This window comes from Hydra vulgaris, chromosome 03, assembly GCF_038396675.1.
Source record: "Hydra vulgaris chromosome 03, alternate assembly HydraT2T_AEP".
Taxonomy (NCBI): Eukaryota; Metazoa; Cnidaria; class Hydrozoa; order Anthoathecata; family Hydridae; genus Hydra; species Hydra vulgaris.
Window position 1 is genome coordinate 50,620,104 of NC_088922.1, and position 25,309 is coordinate 50,645,412.

Genomic DNA, 25,309 nt, shown 5'->3' on the forward strand with positions numbered 1-25,309 from the left:
TATACATTTTTAAATTGGTAAATGGTTTAAATATTTTCAGTGGTGTTAAGTTATTACTAGATTCGCGACAGATTTCTTGGTTTAAAAATTTGACAGTTGACTGTTCAATTAAACCAAGAATATCAATTTGAAAACACGAATATCGTAAATATATTGCATATTAAAAAGTACTTTGATAATGCGTTTAGCTGTAAATTACCGTATTTATCTACCAATTATTAGTATTGTAGATTGACAGAATATTTTAACATTATTTAAATTTTATAATAATTATAATAATAATAAAAAAGCAATCTAACAAAACCAGTACTAACTTGACCACTAAATTGAAATATTTTATCTACCTTTTTTATAATTTTTGTTATATAAATAAATTTTGTAATTCTTTGAAAATAGGAATTTTAGATAGACGTAATAATTAATTAGTTAGGTTGCATAAGTTCTTGAAAAGCCGGACTTTTCCAAGTTCTTTAAGGCGACTACATTGTCCTTGACAACGATGTTAGCTGAATATTTTTTTAGTGATTTAGATTTACAACTAACTCTAAATGAGGACAAAAAACAAAAATCATATCGAGCTGATAGCAACAGCATCAGGGTAACCATCTTTAGTGCAGTAATTACAGTAACCAATATCTGAAGTGTTACAGACTGCAAATGCATGTGAAACTAACAAAGACAGTTTTGTGTCATCCTTTCAAAATGAACTAAAAAAATGTTCAGTGTCACAAAGACAAAATTGACAAATACCCAAAACTTATGAAATGCTCTGGCCTCGATCCAGCCAACATTAACAGAAAACAAGAGAGATTTTCAATCGCCCGTAATTTCTGTTCAAAATTATGTTCTTCTATAAAATCTGTTGAAATCTTCTATGAAATCTGTCTTTCTAAAACATTGTTTAATTAAAAACATGGTTTTTACGTGAACTTACGTGACTAGAAGTAATTGTTTAAATCCACTAGAAGCAATTGTTTAAATCCACTACAAACAATGCACTTGCTAAGTGTAATAGAATAAAAAGAAGTAAAACATTGTTTTAAATGTTATATTAAATGTTTAAAAAAATGTCTTTAACTTAGTTCCACAACAGCTTGCAGCAAACACCGAAAGTCCCCAAATCACACATCGGTGATTAAATTAATTTGATATCATGACCATTGCTTTAAAAGTTTACTATGGATTGACTCAACAGCTTCAATAAGTTTATCTTTGTGCTGAAGTAGTTTGCAACATGCATTTTCTTTAAAATATTTTTCCTAAACAACTTATGATATTTAAATTTATGATGTTTTTCAGTAAAAACTACTTCTAAAATTGTTATAAAGTTTTGACATGATAATTTTTTTAAAACCAGTTTTATCTTTAAAGGCCAGAACATGATTTTTCTCTGCCTAAGTTTGGAAAAATTCCCTTTCAGAAAGCATAATTGACAAGTTCTTGTATTAAATGTCCCGACGGTATTGTTGTAATGTCCCGACGGAAATGAACAAGGGATTACAAGCTAGAAAGCAAACAGCTAGCTTTATAGCAACTTTTGAGAGTTTTTTGTTTTCTCGAATAACTGTTTCAATTTGTCTTTTACGTCATAACAAATTCAATTTTTAGTATTGAATCTAATTTATTTATGACAATTAATAAACTTGTAACATTGCGATTTTACTATGAACTGTCGCTATCAGGGTATCGCAGCTTTTTATTATCGCATACTGCTATGATAATAACAGTATTATACGATGATAAATATAATAGTGAAGTGTACGGTATAAATACAAATAAGTATTATGTATGTATAGAATGCGAATTTTTGCTAGCTTTTAGCTAGCCAAAATTTGATCTATGCTATAACTCTTATTGGGATAATTGCTTCACAAATTTTTAGAAAGCCCTGGTCTCCATCAGCCATCAACTAAAATAAACTGCTTTACTTCTAAGAAATTACATTGCAAATTAAAAAAATAATTGAAATGTGAAATTGTCTTTTTATTTGTTCTGTTATCTTTTTTGTTAAAAAGAAAGAATGTATATATTTAAAACTATTTCTATGATTTGCCAAAGAGTAAAAAAGATGTCAAAGATATAAGAATATTTTTCCAATGCATAACTAATGTTAACTTATTATTAAAGTTGTCAATTTTTATATTTTTTTGTCTTTCCCTACCACTTTTAATGGATAAAAATTCATAATGTTATTAATTCAGTTAAACAGAGTTCTTTATTTAATAATGCCAAATTCTTTTAGCTAAAAACCGGAAATGCTTAGTTATGCTCTCACATATTTAAACCATTAAATTTCTTTCTATAAAAACTTTAAAACTGCAGTGATTGAATATGATGATTACATGAAAGTTTACATTTTAAGTTTTTACATAAAGTACAATCTTTAAATCGTGAAAACTTTGTTTCAATACTTGTCTCTATGACCACCAACGGTAATCCTCTGCAAAAACCAATAATATTTTGCGCTTCCAACCAGTTTCCAATGTTAAAATCGCTGTGATTTTTTTTTGGAAACCTTTTTTGAATTAGTTGAATTAGTCTTTTAAAACTTTAAAATTAAATGATACAAAAATAATAGGGCACAATTTATTATTTGAAGCAAGACAATCTTTTTTGTGCAATTTTCGGTACTTTATACCGGTTGCAAATTTGAGCCATAACTTTCGAACACTAAAATATTATTGAATAAAATTTGAAACTTTCCGATAAATTTAATTTTTTCAAAATTAAATTTAAACGTCGATGAATTTAGGGGATTTGTGATAAGACAATTATAGTCTTCTATTTGCCCTTTTTATGATAATTTTTTATTTATTTATTTTGTAATTCTAATTATTCTTAACAGCAAAATATATATATATAATAAAAAAATAAAGTAAAATTTGGGTATAACATGCTAAAAAATATATTATTAACTTATTACCCGACATTAAGAGTAAGGCAAACAAACTCTATGGAGTATTTTTGTTCTCAGTCTCGAATCGTAATTTTTAACTAAACATTCTCAATTGACATAAGCATAAACATGCTTAAGTTTGAAGTCTGCTCAATACCGAAAAGTATCCTATTTAAAACATCAAAAAGTTTTGCTTAAGCCACTTTTAACAGCTCACATTAAATACCAAAAATATAACCTCAAAAATTGCTCTGCAATTATCATTTCATAACAGAAAAAAATTACAGCACCAAGTTACTCCTGATTTCAAGACCTATAGGTTCATTAAAACGCGGATATACTAAAATTAAATAAGTTTAACTTGGTCGACTGAACGTGAAAAAACTGAATAAAAACTATCGCATATTATTGTGATCACTTTTATAAAAAATTGTGAGAGCTGCGTGCAATTTATTGTAATTAAGTGGTAATTAAGTAGTAAGTTGCAGAAAAAAGTGGTACCCAGTAGGGACGGGACCAAAAAAAGACGTCTTTTGAACGTTCAAAGACGTTCAGAATGTTCAGACAAAAGACAGACAAAAAGTTTTTTAAACTTTTTGTCTGTCTTTTGTTTTACATATACATATACATATATACATATGTATATATGTATATGTATATGTCTGTTTCTGAACGAGATCTTGGTGTACAAATTACAAATAACTTCATTTGGAAAGATCACTAGAAACTTATTTTAACTAGAGCAAACTTCGTCCTTGGGTCTCAAAGGCGGTCATTTAAAATGTGTAATTTAGAAACAATTTTAATACTTTATTGTTCTTTTGTCCGTTCTCATCGAGAGTATGCGCCCTTAGTTTGGAATCCTTACCACCAATTAGGCAACAAACTAATGGTCCAAAAAAGCAAAAAAGGCAACAAACGAAAAGGTCCAAAGACGAGCTACGAAGCTGGTTCCTAAACTAATAAACATAACATACCAAGAGAGACTTACAAAAGTTGGTTTAACAATAATAGAAGAAAAGCGTAGTAGAGGTGATGCAATTTAATGTTTTAAAATGATAAATAATTTCAACATTATCAAATAACATTACCCAAACACAATTGCAAGCTTAATCGGTTTAGATGGACCAGCGAGTGGAGTAAGGCGTTACCCTCATCGTATTTCTAAGTAACAAAGAACTGTGCTTGAATAGAAAATTTTTTTTCAAATAGAATTGTGTCTATCTGGAATCAGCTACCGATAAAAGTCGTCAACGCCTCGCCAGTTAATTGCTCAAGAATCTTTATGACAAGCACTAAAAAGTGCAACAACATATATATATTTGTATATATATATATATATATATATATATATATATACATGTACATGTATATGTACATGTATATAATAATAATAATTATTGTTATTATTATTATTATTATTATTATATATATATATATATATATATATATATATATATATATATATATATATATATATATATATATATATATATATATATATATATATATATATATATACATGTACATGTATATGTACATGTATATAATAATAATAATTATTGTTATTATTATTATTATTATTATTATTATATATATATATATATATATATATATATATATATATATATATATATATATATATATATATATATATATAAATATATATCAGGCAGAAAGATCTTTTTAAACATAACTAACTTCCAGACATGGAGTAATAGATTTTAGATTTCATAGTAAAATATTTTTTATGAACATATAAAATGAAGTTATGAACATATAAAGTTTGAAACCCCTCAACTTGAGGGGGTTACAAATTTTATATGATCATAATTTATGAACGTCAAGAGATTATACTATGAAACTTAAAATTTATTGATGATTATAAGTCTAGTTGAGAATAGTACAAAGAGCAAATTTCTATCAACTTTTTGCCCTAATATTTAAGGCAAAGGGGAGCAAAATTTCGAGGCTTTTTTGTTCTCAGGCTACAATTATTGCAATTTTTTGCAAAGCCTCCTTATTTGACGTAAGTATAAACATATAAATGTTTGGAGTGGGCTTCATGTCTGGAAGTTAGCTATCTCCATGACCAAAAAATGCTGCATTCGTCCCTGCTTATCACATTTACTTAACTGAATGATTGAACGTTTTAATATATAGAAGAGCTTATCATCTATATCTGATACTCAGTTCTGAAATCTAACTTTATGGAAGCAGTTAATAATAGTGATTTCTAAAGCTCCATTCCAAGAATAAACAAGTACTTTTTTAGCATCAAGTATAAAGATTGAAGACATTTGAATCTGTCGTTTCGAAAAGGATACAAGTTCATTAATTAAATCATTTCAAAATCAACAAGCAACTTTTTTTTTATTTAAAAAAAATAAATAAATCGTGCATAAATTTTTAATTTAAATATTTAAACTGTTTTGACTTGTCTTATTCAAACTGACGGCTTCATTTGTTTTTCGCTGTCAACAGCATATTTCGTCTTGTTAACTAAATCAGTCCCGTACTTGCACTTCATCGATAGAATGACTTCTTGATCCATAGGCTGAAAACAGAGAATTGTAATTCGGGGAAGAATCGATTTATAATTCTAAATATTCAGATGGGTAGTAGAGTGTCTCAAAAAATGATGAAAATTTGAAAATCAAGAGACTATGTCCTCTAAATTAAGTGATTTGGTCAATAACGATAGAATATGTAAAAAATTTGATCCAAAGTTAGGAACTTTGCTAGATGTGTAATTATAAATTCAGAAAGGTTTATATTTTTTTACGGTTTTACGCGCATATTACTGAGATAATTTTCCTTCAATAAATATAAAAAACCCCAACTTACAAGTTTACTTTGCAAAATTAAATAATGAAATAAACAACCGTTACAGCGAGAAAAAATGAATCACAAAGTTAAAAATCTTTTTTATATTAAATTAAACGCATGGGAAAGCAGTTATAAAGAATATGCTTTTGTGAGTTGTCCTTTTGGCATTTTGGCTTGTAATTATTTTCTACGATCTTTTGCAACAAGCATTATATTTTGCCTTTGATCACAGCATTTGTAGATGCCTACACAAAGTTTTGTATAAGCTTGATGTTTCATACTGCGCATTCGTTAGTAGTAGAGAGATATTTTACAAATAAACATAAATTACGAAAACTTTTAGTATTATCCCAAGATTTTACTCCCCCGTTAGACCATCGTTCAACTTCGCTTTTTGAAATTCCAATAACTTTAAAAAGATACCAAGACTCTGGACTAACTAGAAGAGATAATGTTTTGAATTAATTTGTTTCGGAATCAAGAAATGGAATAATTTGAGGATACCCAATAATAAATGTAGGCATAGGAAATTTAAATAGAATAATATCATTTTTATATTTTTATTGTCTTCAATTGCTAACACAATAAGCTGAGGAGTTAAGTACCAAGGGTGTTGTTTCATACTCTTTGTTAAAGACTGTTCTAACTAGTCATCGTATTGCTCTTGTATTTTAAGACTTGCCCTAAATGCATCAAGGTTATTCTTGAGTGATTTTGAAGACTGAGAGGTTTTTAAAAACCATGGTGCATAGTAAAGAATGGCGGTAAAAAAACTTCCTGTACCTCATTTTCTTCCTTTTCTGTCATAATATTAACAACATTTTTTGTTATTTCCAATGTAAGGAGGTCAAGTCCATCTGCCATAAAACTTGCCTCATGACAAGCGCCAGGTTGATGGAATTTAAAATTAGTTACATTTCCACCAAGATAAAAAACAACAAGCTGGCTAAGGTTTCTATAATCACCTCTTGCAAAAGTATTTTTAAGCAGAGCTTTTAAACAGAAGTTAAAGACATTTTTTGCACGAGTGTACAACTTTGAATCAACTTCTAGGTTATCCAAACTTATTTTTACAATATTATTTAGAGTGTTCACTTCTGTACAAACATCGCTCCACTTTTTTTTTAAACTTCAAATATAATGCTCTTTGGGGATCTTTTGTCTTTCCTATGAGTACTTCTATGAAGTGAAACATATGCAGCTCATATATGTGATGCCTGCATAACAACCATATTAAAGTAAGGTTGAGTTTTACACTCATCATTTGTTTTGCTCCAGCATATTTCCCCGTGTTACTACTGGTTGTATCGCAGCAGCATGCAAACAGTTGATTAACACTCTCGTAACATTCTAATAATTTCGTTAGTTCAATTGCCTGGCATGCTCCGGTAATATTTTTTAATTGGGCAATCCCAAGCTATATATTGTCGCAACCTGGAGCATCGGGAGAACAAACGCTCACAACCAATCTGTCTTAAACAACGGATATTTGAAGATCTTCTGAAATTTCTTTAACTAGTTTAGTGTCAAAATGTAGAACCAGTCTTTTACCTTTTAGTACATCAATTATTTGCTTTCCTAGAAGGTCCCCTGTTGACTGAATTATCTGAAACCGCTTTTTGTACCTAGAGATGTTTATTTCTTTAAAATTAACATTAGATTTGGAAAGAATGGCAGACATAATTGCGATGTAAGGTTGTATTACAATACTATATCTTGCTGCCACAACTGATGTTGCTTCAATAAGCTGATCAGGAGTAAGCTCTATGATTATTTTAGTTATTTTTTTTAATCTAAGAGTATTTGATAAATAAAATTTTTATTAAAATAAATTTTTGATAAATAAAATATTTTATTTAAATTTGTCGTTGATTGCCTGTATTAATAATAAAGTTATTAAATGTATTAATTAAAAATGTATTAATAATAAAGTTGTTCTGAAAATAAAATAAACACTTGATTATAATTAAAAATTGTTTTTAATAACGTAGTAGTTCACAATTACCTTTTTTTTCTCCATAAGTTTTTCGTCAAATTTATCATCTGTTGAAGAGTCAAATTTGCAGTCGGCTGTTTCAAATCTAAGTTTTCACTACATATTGGTATACTACTATCCTTGCTTGAACTCTATGAATCTCTTTTTGCTTTCGTTTATCTATCGTTAGAAATTTGAATCTCCTCTTTTCAGTTCTCGCTCTGTAAGCAGCATCATCATTTTCCTCAATAAACATTTTCCTTTCCTTCATTTGGTCTTTAAAGAATTCTAGATTTTAACTACTTCTAAATCATTATTAGATGCTTTTATTTTCTGCTCAATGTCCATTTTTAAAATATTAAAAAAAATTACTTAATTTGAACTTAATTTCTTCTACGAGAATGTTATGTTTTATCTTTAAACTCAAGTGGTTTCATTTTTAGCATTTCAGTGTATTTTTTAATGAACTTTTTTAATTTGTCCCTAAGTAAATAATAAAAAAAAATATTTTATTGATAACGATTACAGTTAAGCTAACAAAAAACGAGTACGAATTGAAAAAATATTCATTATTTTAAAGGTTACTAATTACTTTACTTGAGTTTCTTTCTGACTATAATCTCCAAAACCTGCTTTGATATCCATACAGAAATAACTTCGGCAACAACACAATTGGTGCCAAAATGATTAACACAAACTCCTTCAAAACACACAAGTTCAAATCTAAGACATTTTTGTCGACACGCAATGTAAAACTTTGACGGCCTAATTCTGTAGCTTTTTTCAGAGTTTAAAAATAGTAATATCTTAAGACATTTCCCACAGAAGGCAGTTTGTTTGTTGGCAATTTGTTTATAAGAAAATTAATAAGGTAAACAGTTCTTCTAGGACTAATAGAGCAGTTGTATTTTCTTTTTGCACCTTGCTTTTTTTTTGTTTTTGAACATTCCATGTTAAAAACAAATAAAAGTTGATATTGTGAACACTTCTGCGCTAGTTAAAATTATTTAACAAGTAAATCTATTAGAAAAATTTATAAACATTTTTAAGCTTATCTAATAAATCTTTCTTTAAACATTACTTAGTTCATAACAATTACTACAAACGCGAAAGTAACAAAAACACGGTAAAAAATGTTATATCCAATTTTCAAAATATATATCTTGCAATTGTCGACTAAATGCGCCATAACATAAAGGTATTTTCTTTTTCTACAGATCTTTTTCTACATTTGAGGGTATTGTTGCTTTTTTTTTTTTTTTTTGGGACACCCTGGGCAATTATCAATAATCGGCGTTTAAAAGCCCCATATAACAGGCTCTATCTAAATCCTCATTTAGAAAGACATCCAGATTTTTTTTGCAGAAGTTAAATTTTTTTTTTTTTGGTATGGTTGCAGATGATTCTCCTTTGTTGATTTCTCTCGGTACTTTGTACTTTTTTGTTATGGTTCTTGTTTTTAGCTTTCTTTTAGCAACCTTCGATACCTTGTCTTATTAAACAAAATTCAATAGAAGCTCGACCGAATTATTATTTGTTTTATTAAATTTGACGTAAAGGAATTTATTTAATTTTTGAACGTTTAAGGTTTTGAAGTTCTGGTCCTAACAGATGCAATTGTCTACGATATGTAAAGATTGCTAAAAATATAAAGTCAATAGCTCTTCTTTGTTTTCACAAAATTAATCTTATACTTTCTAAACTGAATATACTGAGTTTACATACTCAATATTAAATAAATCATGACTAAATACTTTCTAGATAAATTACGAATAAATCAAAATTAAATAAACTACGTTTGGATCAAGTCTAAAAAAATCCAAAAAAAGACCAATAGTTACAAATAGAAGAATGAATTGTTTGAAATAATTTTTTTTTTCCCCATTTTAACTTTTCATTGTTTTTATTTCACTTAAAACTCAAAAAACATTTTTTTAAATTTTTGTTCTTTGACTAATATATTTATATATAATCTTGCTATTTTTTATTTTTGTCTCAGATAAAAAAAAGATTATATAAAATATTTACGCTTTAAGCAACAACATTTTTATTATGTTAACTCCATCATAATTTATTCATACTCCATGTTAACTCCATCATAATTTATTCATACGACTTAATTCATACTAAGAAATCTGTTTTAGAACAAACCTAAAACTGGTGCTATCATCTCTAGATTGCGCTGTCAAATTTTTTACAGCTTGGTTTGAGTTACAACTACTACTACTGCTACTACTACTACTACTACTACTACTACTACTACTACTACTACTACTACTACTACTACTACTACTACTACTACTACTACTACTACTACTACTACTAAACTACTACTACTATTACTACTACTACAACAACTACTACAACTACTATTACTACTACTACTACCACTAATACTACTCCAACTCCTACTACTACTACTCCAACTCCTACTACTACTACTCCTACTACTACTCCTACTACTACTCCTACTACTACTACTACTACTACAACTACTACTACCATAAAAAAAAGCAGTAGTAGTACAAAAAATTTTTTAAGGACTTTAAAGAATTTTATATTGACCCTTTAATCATTTAGAATGCAAGCTCCTATTTGACAATAAAAAAAAGGGTTTCCTTAATTTGTGGTATTTTATAGTATAATTGTAAACTGGTAAAGAAAGTATTTGTGAATATTAACAATTGTGGTCACAACTTCGTTATAATTATGACATCACCTTGACATCACAATCAAAGGATTTTGGTACAGTTTGTGGCAAAAAAATATTATTGGGTTTTCATTATATGATGATAATCGAGGATTTGCAAAATGTCTCCATGCCATATCAACTGATATGGCATGGAATTTGCTAAAATTTTTTAAATAACTGTTTGTGCAAAAGTTAAAAAAAAACAACAATTGAAAGACTTTTGTAACGCTTTATAAATAGTAAGAACTAATGTGTAAATTTCAAAGCAATTTGACCATTGGCTGTTTTTTTTAAAACGTTGCTAAGTATAGCAAATTTGTAATGATATTTTAACAAGTATAATAGCTAAATATTTTTTAATTTGAGTTAAGTATAAAAGTACTTGAAAATTGACATACATACACGAATAACAGAAAATTGAGTTGGCAGTTTGAATAATTTCTAAAAGTTTAAAAAATTGCGGGTGGCGTTTTACGGAAGACAAGTTTTTTGAACAACGGTTGGAACTTTCAAGTGCATAACTAACGTGCAAAAAGACATTACTACCTTGGTTTGGAATTTTTTATTTATTTTTGGTTAAAAGCCAGTAAACAAGAAAATAATACATACTGGGAATAATGTTATTTTAAAATAATTTTTTATTTGAAATACGCAAGCCGTTGCGTAAAACTTGTTTAAACCAATCAAAAACAAAATAATATAAACTTTAATAGCTCAATTAAATATTTTGAATATTTAATTCCTATAAATTAAGAAACTGAAATAAAAAAAAATTCGTAGATAATCTTTTTTGAATAGTTTTCCAGTTCAAATATATTGAGCCACGTGACTATAAAGAAAAAATTCTCTTTATCTCTCTTAAATATAGTGAGACGAAAGTGTTTGTTTGTATTCTTTATGATCAATTATTTTTAAAGTGGTTAAACCAAACTTAAGGTAAATTTTTTTTTGTCTTTTTTTTTTCATTTTATATAAGATGTCTTGTGTCGTAGTTATTGAATTTAATTAGTAGTCTGCCTAATGAGTCTCGTTGATCAAATTTCTAAAAAGTAAAAAACAACTTTACACATTAAAGCTCATAAAATTTTTTTCTTTAGGTTTATGCGCCTCTTAGAATAGCGTAATTAAAAGTTACTAAATTGAAAACACGACATGCGCTAATAGTAAAACACAATAAACATCTAAACTAATGACATTTTGCCTTCACGATCCTTATAATCAAAAAATATATTTTAGGATTGAAAATCGACAATTTTAAATATTTGATGAGTGACGATGTGATGTAGACTCATCAACGTAGACTAAATATCTAATAGTCATGAGTGTAGACAAAATTTTACTTAATAAGCTTAACTTGAAATTACAGAAAGAAAAAAAAATTAATAAAACACTGCGTACGAAATTGGTTAATCATAGAGTTATCAACTCCGTATTTAATATGTATTACTTATCATTTTCAACTATAACATTTTAGGAAATTTACATCAAAAAAAGATTTACAGAAGCCAATAAAATGATGGTTCAAATGAGGCGTTGTAATTTGCTACTTCAAAACTTTACGTTAAGCTTTAAGTTGTTTTATAAAATTTTCAAATCTTTGTCGTGTTACTTCAAAAGGAAATTTTGCTAACAACTTCCTTTGAAAAAAAAAAGGTTTTAACGTACATTATTTGAGGTTGATACGTCATCGTCAACAAAAGGAAGTGTTAACACAGTGAACGGTATTGTTGCGCTTTGCAATAAGGATGTTTTTTTGTGCAGATTTTTTTACAACCTTGTATTTTAAATTTTTATTAATTTCTCCATATGTTTATAAAGATTCTCTTTAAACCTCTCGACATTTAAATCGCGTTTTAAAGCTCGTATTACAAATAATTTTTTTAATATTGTTTATTTATTTACAGGACACACTAGTATAAACTTTTGTTGTTTTGTACTAGTACGTAAAAAATGAAAATAAATAATTGAAGTAAAAAACATTTGTCTAAATTTAAAAAAAAAGAAAGTAAAAACTTAATTTAACTTACAGTTACACAACGGCTAATAAATAAAAAATATAACTAATCTAAAAAATAAAATAAAAAGAGCGGTAAACAACCTTAAAAAATTTTGGAAAAAATGTCCTTTTAAAATAATATCAATTTTATTTAAAAATAAAAATAAAATGCATAAGTAATTGCGTAAAAAAAACATGTTGCAATAGTAAATACGTCATGAAAAACTAAGGAATTCTCTGTTAAAGAAATACTTTTTTATTTCTTAGACAAAAAAGCTTTTAAAACATAAAAAGTTACTAAATTGTAAATAGTTGAGCACCAAAAAATTACAATACGCCATTTTAGGTTTTTCAAAGCTTTCATCACTAAGATAAGTTTTTTAAGGATATCCCGTACTTAACAGACAGCTCAGATAAAAAGGAATTTGCATCAAGTCGCTACAACTCATAATTTTTTGTTAAGTATTTCCTTTTTGACTTTGAAACGCTTGCATTTAAATGAAAAGCATCGCCTTTCCTTTAAAAAGAGAAAACTAGAAAAAACGCTTCAAAGAGCATGAAAATAAATTGTTTCCCAAAACTTTTCCGAAAATATAAGACCGTGTTGTTAAACTTTTAAGCTATTTAAAAAAAAAAACTGTTTTTAAGGTTGTATTATTAACTTAGGATTAAATGCTAAAAAATACAAAATGTTCTTCTTTAACAATATCCCGGTAATCGGTTTATAATAACATAATCTATTTCCAAGTCTCTAAAGCAAAACAATTATCAAGAAAAATCTAATTCAAATATATAAACGCGATTGTAGTTTTACTTGCTATTTTAACCCCGAGTAATTTTTAAAATAGTTAACGTTTTGTTTCTTACCCAATTTAAACTCACAAGTGTATAATTTTTTTTTCTTCAATTAGTGTTAATTTTTTAATGGTTTACGTACATTTTGAATGGAATAAAAAATTGTTGTTGATTGGTTTAGTTATTATGGCGTTAATTTACTCTGTTTAAACTTCTATTTGGGTTTATTTGGTTTTAACTTTGTTCACATTTTGGGTGTAGCAAAGATAAAAAAAAATTTAGTGCTTGAATCCACAGCTTTTGAACAAAGATATCCTTGCGCTGGTGTATTTAAGGATATTTGTAAATTTCAAGCTTTTAATAAATATTTAAAAAATATCTTTACTGTATAATGTCGTTTTTACACTTGACCTTACTTAGATATTAGTAAGTATTTACTACTTTGTGCAACTTTACATAAAATATTTTGTGCACACTTATTTTTACTTGTTTATGCAATTCTACGCTCAATCTTGTGTACAGGCATGCCTGCGCATTAACCAAAACATGAATATAATGGTTTGTGCAATTTTAAAATAAACCTTTTACTTGTAATGTTTTTTTGTTTAAATGGTATAAAGGAATGTATATATACAACTCAATCAAAATCAAGTACTTTTTTGCTATATAATCATTGTATATACATATATATATATATATATATATATATATATATATATATATATATATATATATATATATATATATATATATATATATATATATATATATATATAATTATAACACTTGATTTTGAGAACCAAAGTATATATATATATATATATATATATATATATATATATATATATATATATATATATATATATATATATATATATATACACTTTTATTTAACAAATAAGTGCAATTCCAATCTGATTTTTATTCTACTTTCAAATGAGCTACTTAAATAAATAAAGACGTTTATATTGGTTTGCACCAATCAAATTTAAATTTAAATTTTAACTCAAAATTTTTTTTTTGCTACTTTTGATCAAAATGTTTTCTTTTATTTACAAAAATAGATCCCGCAATATATGTAATTGAACAATGTTATCTATATAATAACAATTATTAATAATTATATTATAAATTATTGAATGATAATAGAAATAATAAAACTAAAGCATTTTATAGTTATTATTGTTATAATAATAAATACAAAGTATGTAAAATATATATAAAATATTTATTTTTGTCAGGTTTTCATATACATAACAATTTTAAATCAGTTTACTTTAAAATTTAGATTTCTTGAAATTGGAAATGATATTTATTAAATTTTTATGAATTTATTAAAATATGATGTAAAAAAGACTAGCATAAAAATGCAACTTTATAGGACAAGCGGGTTATATAAAGTTATATAATTTAGAACAACGTCGTAGAAATTAATTTAATGTCGGTAAGAATTAAACACAAATGTTTTTTCTATATTATCTTGCCGTTTTACAAAGACCCTACAATCCTCCGGAAAGAATAAAAGACCGTTACTTTTTGCGTTTAATATAATTTCCGAACTCAGTGATGTTTACAACAAAATTGTCTCCCCTCTTTTTTTCGAAAAAAAAAAATGGTTTGTGAGGAAATGTAGAGCTAGTAGCGTAGTTTTTATTAGTTTGTTTGTCATTTTTTAAGAGCGGCAAATATAAGAGCCGCTACAGCCGGTATGAACTCTAGCTGCGCCATTAAAATATAACTTGAGAAGTTTGCTGCTTATTTAAAAAATATGATTTAGCTTCTAAGACTCCCCTGGGGATGGGTAAATTTAATAAAGGTAACTGACTAAAGTTTTTAATTATATTAGTTCAGCTTTTTTAAATATTTAGATAAAAAAGTGAAAAATATATTTCAAAAGATAAATCCTTAATGTTTGACAAAGCTATTAAAATCAAATATCTTTTTGATTGAGTTTTTTCTGCAGCCAATCATTTATAGGTATTTAAGCTCGTAAATTCATCACTTTAGGAGGAAAATTAACATGGACATTGTTTTAAGTAATGCTAACTAGCGTTAATGGGCTTTCATCCTTATGCTGATAGCTTCCTGTTTAAAAATTATTATATTAATATGCATTTGACTTACTTGCAGGAAGTCGAAATCCGTAATGTAAAAGAAATTGCATTTATACATTTATATATAAGTGGATACATTAAAGCATTTAAAATTAAAAATAACTGCAGAGTTTTGAGTTTTTTTTACCATGTGGACAAATAATAGACCCCCGTTCATTTGGTAATCCAATTATAACATAACCTTGTCAGTTTTTTGAATTTGTCGTTTTATTCTTTTTTCCGCTTGATTGACACATGTGTCTGATTGTTTGAATGCATTTGCAATCTGCAAGCTTCCTTTAAAAGCCGGTTTAAAGATGACCTGGTCTCCACCCTTGTTGTAATGTAAAGTAGTTGTTTTTAATTGCGCCTAACTATTGTGACGTTTTTGTTTCAGAGTTGTGGTGTATGACATCTGTTTAAATTAAGTCATTATAAAAGTGGTAATCAGTTTAAATAAGCAGACGAAAAGGTTGACAAAGTCATTAGTCTTTTGTAATAATGTCTCTAAATTTTTTTTTTTTCTATTAGCAAAACTAATGAATAGAGGGCTCTGAATTACAATCCATATTAACAAAAGCCTTGGTGATGATATATATTCGTTCTGAAAATTGATATGAAATGAAGTTTATTATTACATTCCTACTTCTAATAATCACATTAGCATTTTTAAAAAAAACGAACTGTTCCCCAGTAAACCGTGAAGTTGCTGGTACAAAAACAGAACAATCATTATTTGACGACGATGAAGACTTTTCGGGCGAAAGCGAATCAGATACTGGAGATGAGCAGCTAATGCACGAAGATTATACTGCTAGCTCCAAATCAACTGAGGAGGAAAATGCAAACGATATATGGAAAATTAATTTCAACAAATCAATTAAAGGTGTTGTGAATTTTTTCATTTGTCTTAATTATTACTTAGTTTTTTCTCATTTTATTATTGTGAATTTATCTTTCTTTGAAAGTTTTATTTTTTTTTCTCAAATTCAAAAAATACGCAAAACTGAGTTAAAGTAAATTACTCAAACTCAGTTTTGCGTAAACATCAAATAAGTATTTGAGAAATTAAAATACAAGGTTTATAACAACTTTAATAGTTGACGACGTCAAAATTAAAAACGTGACAACAAATCTGATATTATCAGAATGTATAACGACGTCAACTGCATCATTGTTAATATTAAAATTCGTTTAAACCATTTTTTACTTGTAGGAGATTTGATTGAAGGTGATATTAAATTGAGCATTCAGCAAACATTAGAGATTAAAGTTGATACAATTCTACCACCATCTGGACGAGCAAAACGGGCAGCTAGGAGCAAAAACCCTTCCCCACTTTGGAAGCATAACACTATTTATTACAAAATTGATAACAATTTCTGTAAGCAAAGTTATTATAATATTGATTGAAAAATAGATGTTATATATATATATATATATATATATATATATATATATATATATATATATATATATATATACACACACACACAAATATATATAGAGATAGGTAGACAGACAAATATAAGGCAATCGTATTTATTTTTTAGCAAAATCAGAAAAACAGGAAATTAAAATGGGAATAAAACACTGGAGAAAAACAATGAGAAATTGCCTAAAATTTGTACGTCTTGGAAAAAACGTAGAAGAAGAAAACATAATAAAAAAAGAAAAATTCAAAGGCGGACCCATAGAGCACATACTCTTTACAAAAACACCAGGGTTAGTATTAATTTTCTTTTGTATTTAATTTTTTAATTAAAAAAAAACAAAAATAGACGTTTTTGCTCAAATAATAATCCTACTAAAGAAGGCAGTTACTATAGTTACTAAAGAAGGCAGTAATACTCTTTCTATTGTGAAATTTTTCAAAAGGGTTTTGAACATCCTATCAAAGATTTTTAAAAGAGCCTAATAAGAGGGAGGGGTTCACAAATACTATGACGGACATCCTTTACGTTTTTCCTCAATAAGACAGGTTTTAAAATTAACACTGGACAATCTAACACTTTCATTGAAGATAATTAACAGTTTTTATGACACCTTTGGACCCAATTTCCTATTCATTTATTTTTATTATAGATGCTGGTCACATGTTGGTCGTACTGATTCTGATGTAAAAGAAGGTTTTGTTATTGGACAGCAAATTATTTCTATAGGAGAGGGATGTGGTGAGCGAGGCACAGTTATTCATGAGATAGGACATGCTGTTGGTTTTTGGCATGAACAATCAAGACGTGATAGAAATGCATATGTTCGTATAATCGAATCAAACATTATACCAGATCAAAAAACTCAATTCAGTAAGTACATTAGTCAAATTTTACTAATTAAGTTTTCTAAGATCAATCTTACTTCCGTTAGTGCAATGAGGTGCCAATCTTTTCCTTTATAAAGGAAGGAACAGAAAGTTTTTTGTATGCTTGATATCTTAATGTGATTAAAGAAGCTTTACAAGCTTTACAAGTTTTTACTTACAGTAAAAACGAATTCTCTTTTAACATTCATTCATTACGTTAATGAAAGTAAAGTTTGATTCAAAAAATTGTGTTTTTAAAGTTAATATTGTAGCAAAGGTTAGCCGATGTCATGTCGTATAACAATAGAAAAGACTGTTTTAAATGTTTTTCTTTTGTTCTACAACGTAAATGACAATTTTTTTCGTTAACATTAATAGTAATAATAATTAAGAGTGTAAAAAATAATATTGTAAAAATAATATTAGTAATATAAAGGATATAATAGTATGTAAATAACAAATATTTATAAGCAATAAATAGGTAATAATTATAATATTTTTTTAACTTCAAGCATTTAGTTTTTTAATTTAACATTTGTTTTTAGTTTTATTTCATTACAAAATTGATTTTATTGTGTGTGTGTTGTTTTTTTTTCTAGAAAGAATGGCAGTACACGACGTCGACAGTATGAAATACGCTTATGATTTCTGGAGTATAATGCATTATGGACCGAAATATTTTTCTAAAAATGGTCGGCCAACAATTAAAATTCATAAAAACTACAGACATTTACAACCAACTATTGGACAAAGAAAAGGACTTTCATATCTTGACATAGCCCAAGTAAGAGCTATGTATAAATGTAACGTTATTCCGAGTTTAGAAAGTAAAAAATGTTTTTCTAGTAAACTTAAAGGAAGGGATTACAGAGGAAACTTAGATTACACAGAATCAGGTGTAATGTGCCAACCGTGGAACAAACAATATCCTCACCAGCATACTTATAGTTTGAAAAATCCTAATGATGGACTCGGAAAACATAATTATTGCAGAAATCCAGACGGAGAAAAAGAGAGGCCCTGGTGCTTTACAACTTTAGGAAAAGAGGCTAAAAAAGACTGGGAGTATTGCGATATAAAAATATGCGATAGTTGATTTATAATCTTATAAAGAATAATGCATAAGGTTTGCACTAAAATCTTTTAAAGATTTACTCGACTACCTTAGAAATTATATTCCCGCCTTTTCAATGGTTATTTTAGTCTGGAAACTAAACCATTCGACTTTAAGGCGCATTAAAAGCTTTATTGAGAAAAAAAAAACACATCTAGAGATTTCAAGAAGAAATATTTGTCATTATTTATTTAGAAAAAGATGTTTTTTATATTGCAGAATATTGTGCTAAATTATTTAAATTATTTTAATATAAACACTAAAGGCGATTATTAATCGCATAAAACTTAATGAGCGCTAAGAAATCTTTGAAAAGAGTTTTTTTTTTTTAAGGAATTATTATTTTTTTTTTAAAAAAAGAAAACTTTTCAAATAAAGTATTGCGACAAAATTTTAAAAAAAAGTTAATATTTATTATTCAGATTGGTTGAATTTATTATGTTTAAACTCTAAAAGATTTTTTTTTTTTTTTTTTTTTTTTTTTTTTTTTTATATGAATATATTTATTTAAACACGTTACAAAAGATTACTAATAAAAATTCGAAGACCGAGAAGCTTTAGGTTAAGAATATTTTTTAATCTCTTGCGAAGATTTTTTAAGTAACTTAAAAAAAAATAAAGCAAGTCTCTATTTTTTTCTTACAAAAAAAAAAGATTTTGTGTAAGGAAGCTTTTGTATCTTATAAATTTGTGAATTTCTTTCAAATGTTAAATATATTATATTTCTTTTAATGTTAAATACGTTGACATTTCTAACTATATTTCTATTTATTTTTGTAACATTATTTAAATGTCATTTTATGATTTTAATTAGCAGAATAGATTTGTAAAAAGATATGTATTAAAAAATAAATGAGCATATAAATAAATAATAAAAATGAGTCATTACATTCGTGGATTACTGTTACACGTGATTCGTAACCCATTTTAATTGGAAACGTACATCCCTTTTTTGTTTTCTATTTTTCTTGTTTTATTAAAAAAACATGAGCTATACTATTCCTTTGATCTATGTGGTATTATGAAATATAAAATTTAAAATAATATTATCTAAGTTGGTATTAATAAATTTAAGATGTTAGTGTAAAGGTTGCCTTAAAAAACCTTAATTATAAATTCAACGTAGTAATTAAAAACTCTATTGCTCTGCATCAATCATTACACAGTCAAACTTGGCTAAACTTTAATACTCGGCTTTATAAAAATATCGGCAACACTGCTTTAAAAGCATGTCGCACATTATTAAAGTTTGTCCATGTTACAAATTGTTAAGAGCTTGTCTATTTGACTCATTGTACCAGTTTTTGCTAAGCAGTAATCAAGTCCGTTCCTGTTTCAAATTTTAAAATACGTGTCTTTATTGCTTAGTATAAAAGCATTTTGGTTTACAAATTTAATCTCTTTCATATAATCTATTTAAAATTCAAAGGACAATTTTATTAAATATTTGAATTGTGTCTCTGTTTTATAGTTTACAACGTGTCGATTATGTTCTGTATTAAAAGCATGTATACATTTTATTAAACATGTGCTTTTTTATATTTTTACAAAAAACTGTATCTTTTTTAGTAAAAATTTACAAAAACAGAAAAGTTATTGCAAAATAAATTTTTTCAAATTTATCATTTTATCATCGTGTGTCGCAGATAGCAGTTGCTTTAATTCATCAAAATTGTATCATCGTCATTAAAATCATCTTTATTATATTTGAAAGTTTCATCAATATTTTACTTTTTATGCACATCCATCATTACTAACGTAATACATTTAATTATTTTACTTTGATATTTACTTGGTATTGCTTATTTTATAACATCATTTAAAGAACAGATAAGTGTGTAACGTTTTGAAATATTTTTAGTTATAAAACAGAAACAGGGGGTGTTACTTTGTTTAAAAATAGATTTGACAATTGTTTTCCTTGTTTTTAACTGTTTGTTAGTTGAGTTTTAATCCATTTCTCAGTAAATTTGAGTCGTCAAATTGAATGAGTTGTTAGAATCTTTGTCTCGAATATTAATTAGATTTATCTACGTCAAAATTTCAACTTAATTATTTTTTAATACAACTTATTAGACGCACACAAAAATAAATAATTTTGTGTTACAGAGAACAAACTTCACTCAGTGGTTTTGATAGAAAAAAAACAGCAGAAAAACTTCTTTAGCTCATGTTTTTTGTAATTAAATTTACCATATCTTCTTCTTTTTTTTATAAAGTAGTTATAGGAATATATTTATAGATTGTGGGTAGGTAATTGTTGATTGTGGGAAAATACTTATTGATCGTGGGTAGCCACAATCAACAAATACCTAGCCGCAATTGTATTTGTTGAAAAAGGGATATTATTACTTGATGGTGTGTAGGGGTTATTATTTCTTGATGGTGGGTTTAAGAGCAGGTATAAGTTTGTTATTGTTTGATACTAATTTTCTTTAAACTCCTAATTAATATTCTTTTTAAGACCATTTAAAAAAATAAATAAAAATGCAAAACCACCTGTGCCTGCATTCTCTACCTAATTTAAATTTTTTCAATAAAATATAAAAACAAAAGTAATAATTTTTTTATAAATAAATAAACAATAAATTGAAAATATAAATGATAGATTGACAATAGTGATAGTGATAGTAAAATTAGATAAACTAATCATATAAGGATTTGTTGTTTCACTGACAAAATTTTACATTGAACTTTTCTATTAAAACACTAGGTGAAGAATCCCACCAATAGATGATTACGTCTACTACGTATGCGTAAATCAATTATAATAAAACTTTGCTGAACGCGTTTAGCCCATAATCCACTTGAAATACTTTAAAATTGTGTCATCAAAAGTCATGCGTTTGAAAATATCATAAAAGAATTTTTAAAAAGGTTCCAATTACAAAATACCGCTTTTTAATTACAATAATTTCAATAAATATTTTCAGTAACAACCAAAAAAAATCACAACTCAAATCCACCTTTTGGACTTAACATTCTTAATTAATCACATAAGTCTACAGTCTGAATATTTTGGTATATAATAAGTTACTAATTTATTATAAAATAATAACAAAAAAACTCTAAAAATACGATTTTAAATGTAATTATCAAATATCTGAATATATACATAAGTACAACAATGTATATAGCTAAAAAGTTCAAGTCTCACTATTCTCCAATAACTCGTTTTGTTTTTAAATTATAAAAAATTAATTGTTTAAATTATAAATATATAATAAAATATGAACTTAAATAACTAAAAAAAAATTAAATCATAAAAAAATGCGACGAACAAAGCAAAAAAAGACCTTACAAACAAACTTTTTATGAAGTTAACATATACTTAAATGTTGCAATACTTGTCATCAAGTAAATAATTTTCCAATAATCAAAAAAAATTGGCCGTGAATAATATTTAAACCGTCATTGTTACTGAAAATGACGGTTATTAATAATAATAATAAACCCTAATAATATTTGAGAGCTTGTGAAAAGCTATTTGCAAAGTCAGAGGGTAGACAAATGACCTCATTTTTACTTCTTATGGGCGCCTAAGGTTGCATAACAGCTTATCAAAAATAACAGTTGCTCGATTTTTTTTTTTTTTTGCAATTTAAGTCGTAATCTTTGTTCGGAAACACTGTTGAAGGATTGGAAGAATGAGGTAAATAATTGAAAACAGTTGAAGAAATAGGCAATAAAGAAAATATCTACAAAAATATTATCCGTAAAACAAAAGTACTTTTAAGATTGTTAGTACCATTCAAAAAACTGCATCTTAAAACCAAAATCATTATAAAGAGCTGCCATTAAAAGAACTGCGTCTTGAAACAAAAAGTTTAATTTTTAGAAAAGCAAGACGTGATAAGACAAAACGTTGTCGTTGGTAACATAAAATAGTAAATTCCATTTGCAATACCTACATCTACATTGTTTATAAATTATATACACACATACATCTACAATTTTTAAGAATATTTCCAAAGTGATGATGTCGCCAAGGTTTTTATCACTGTTGTCATCAAAAGCTTAGAAACATAGGAATAAAATAGCAAGTTAAGAAGTTAAGAGAAAACTGCAAATAAAATAGGAAACAAAAAAAAAGAGATACTTTCTTGGCTGAAGTCAATCATTCGGCTTCTTTGGGAGGTAAATTTAATTTAAAAAAAAAGAACAAAACCTCATCCAGAAAAAGTAAACTGTTTTATATCCAAAAAAAAAATCACGGTTTTGTTAAAATTTATCGTTGAAAGCTTTCCAAAAATAACTATGATAAAGAAAATTTGGAAACTTTGGAATTACCTGAAAACCTCCATCTAAATAACAAAGAAAAAACTAACCATTAAAAAATTTAAAAACTCAATAAAAATTCGAAATATCAGTAAAGTTAAATCTTATGTTAAATATCAGTAAAGTTAAATCTTATATATATATATATATATAGATCTTATATAAATCTTATATAAATCTTATATATATATATATATATATATATATATATATATATATATATATATATATATATATATATATAGAAATATCAGTAAAGTTAAATCTTATGTTAAAACTGTTTACAATCTTTTAGAATTGAATCACCGAGATATAATGTTAAGATTTTATTCATTGTTAAGCTCAAAAAAAATATATTTTTTAAATATTAAACATATTAAAAATTGGCAATCTTGAAAAGTCTTGTCAAGTCTTGTTCTTTTCGAAATGATTACGATGAATAGTAAAGACTGCCAAATTAATCTTAATTGTTCTCAAAGCACATATATATAGTTGTGGTATCACTATTGCAATAAATTAATTTTAGGACGCAGGCCCTTTAGTACCATTACATTCTAACTCATTTTATACATTAAAACTTTCGAAGTAAAAGACAACTGTGTTCCATAACTTCTTTAAATGCGTACAAAATAAGAAAAACCAGCCAGATATAACTTAGCTTTCCACTATCACTAGAGTTTAAAAATTTTGCAGTATTCAGTTTATTTGGTTTGTATCAATTTTAATTTAAATTATTGGTGTATTATAAGCAAATACTATAATAGATCCTGCTTATTATTAAACTTAAAGTCTTGCGATTTTTTTTATTTCACTAAATATTATACTTATTTTTTGCTTTGATTTATTAATTATAAAATTTACTTACTGTAAATTTTATAATTAATAAATCATAAAATTTACAGAATTTGGTTAGATGTCACTCATCCATATTTACATACTAATTCATTACTAAATATAAATTTGTTCTTGTAAACAATAAGTTGCTACAGATTAACTCTTTACATACATATCTGGTCCCGAGAATCAGAAAAATCACAATGACAAAAAGGAAATAGCAATATAGGAAGGAAGAGATAGAGTGACCCTAACCCTAAAAATTTTGATAGCAATAGGAAATACTTAAGTTTCAAAAATTTCTAATAGTAGCGTAAGTTTTTGCTATTTCCCCGAATATATGAGTAAAATTCAGATTAGACTAAAGAGAATAGCATTTAACAAAAGACTTGTTCAATTCAATCAGTCTATAATCAAGCGATATATTCCATTTTATATAGACACATAAAAAGTATGTCTTTTGGCCAGATTTAGTTTTACCACTTAATACTAAAAATAGATTAGCTACAAGCTGTAAATATACCTTCGGTACCAAAAAAGATGAATCGAGCAAATTTGACAGAAGCTTGTCTATTTGAAGATAATATTTACTATCTATAATCTTCAATCAGCTGCTGCCTGAGAATTTTTTTTTCTCATATTTGATGGATAATATTTACTATCTGTAATCCTGGATTAGTTACTGCCTAAGAAATGTAGATGTTTAAAAGGTATAAAAATCTCTAAAGGCTAGTAAAATACATTGCCAGATACGGCATTACAAAGTTAATTGACTAACTCCGTAACTATTGGCTTGTATTTATAATAATTTTTTTTTTGAATAAACATTCTTTGAAATAAAGTTATATTAAAAAACAAATATGCACCCATTTTATTAGATATACATTATATATTTAGATACATTAAATTTAGAAATAATATTTAATTATGAATTTAAATAAATTACGTTAAGAGAAGCAACACACCCTGTAAATATTGGACGTTAATACTTTTAGAGAGCACCAAAAAAACCTTTTTGGAAACAAAATTCTCTGAAAATTCTTTTAAACATTTTTCTGAAAATATTTCTTCTAACTTTTAAGCATGTTTGCTGTTAAATTCCACAACACAGTGTAGAAGCTGGGTTCCATACTCAGGATGTAAAGGGCTTCGCTTAAATCTTTACCAGTGAGTCTTAAACTTTGAATGCATTGCTTCAGTTGCTTGTTCACTGAACAATCCAAGTGCTTCACACCTGTATCACGAGCAATTGAGTTAGTGACTAGGCGTGAACTTTTTTGTTGAAGACTTTCTGACTCATCAACTTCTTCTGTGCTTATAATGCCAAAATTAATTGTTAGAAATGAACCACCACCATCTATTCCCAGCTTGACTAAATGCTGCGGGGAGTAATCTCTTGAATGCAAAACATGATTTGTTTGGTCTTGTAGGTTTTTGCATTGAACCATTGATCGCTTTTCTTCTTTTCCCTTTTCCATGGTAAAATTTGACTCTGATAAGGTGAA

At 26.7% G+C, this 25,309-nt stretch overlaps 1 protein-coding gene across 1 annotated transcript; it reads left to right on the forward strand.

Annotated features, from left to right (window-relative positions):
* Positions 1–11,138: 11,138 nt before the first annotated feature.
* LOC100207248 (bone morphogenetic protein 1 homolog) lies at positions 11,139–19,570 on the forward strand. The gene is made up of 6 exons (XM_065793563.1): positions 11,139–11,328; positions 15,808–16,162; positions 16,493–16,660; positions 16,830–17,001; positions 17,362–17,582; positions 18,178–19,570. The coding sequence occupies exons 2-6, from the start codon at positions 15,898–15,900 to the stop codon at positions 18,672–18,674; spliced, it is 1,323 nt and encodes a 440-aa protein (XP_065649635.1). The 5' UTR covers positions 11,139–11,328; positions 15,808–15,897; the 3' UTR covers positions 18,675–19,570.
* The last annotated feature ends 5,739 nt before the right edge of the window (positions 19,571–25,309 follow it).

Excerpts from the sequence above, each read along its gene's own strand:
- LOC100207248 (XM_065793563.1), top strand. The coding sequence starts at position 15,898 with ATGAAGTTTATTATTACATTCCTACTTCTAATAATCACATTAGCATTT. Across the intron at positions 17,002-17,361 it reads CTCTTTACAAAAACACCAGG|ATGCTGGTCACATGTTGGTC; the intron begins GTTAGTATTAAT and ends TTTTTATTATAG. Across the intron at positions 17,583-18,177 it reads AGATCAAAAAACTCAATTCA|AAAGAATGGCAGTACACGAC; the intron begins GTAAGTACATTA and ends TTTTTTTTCTAG.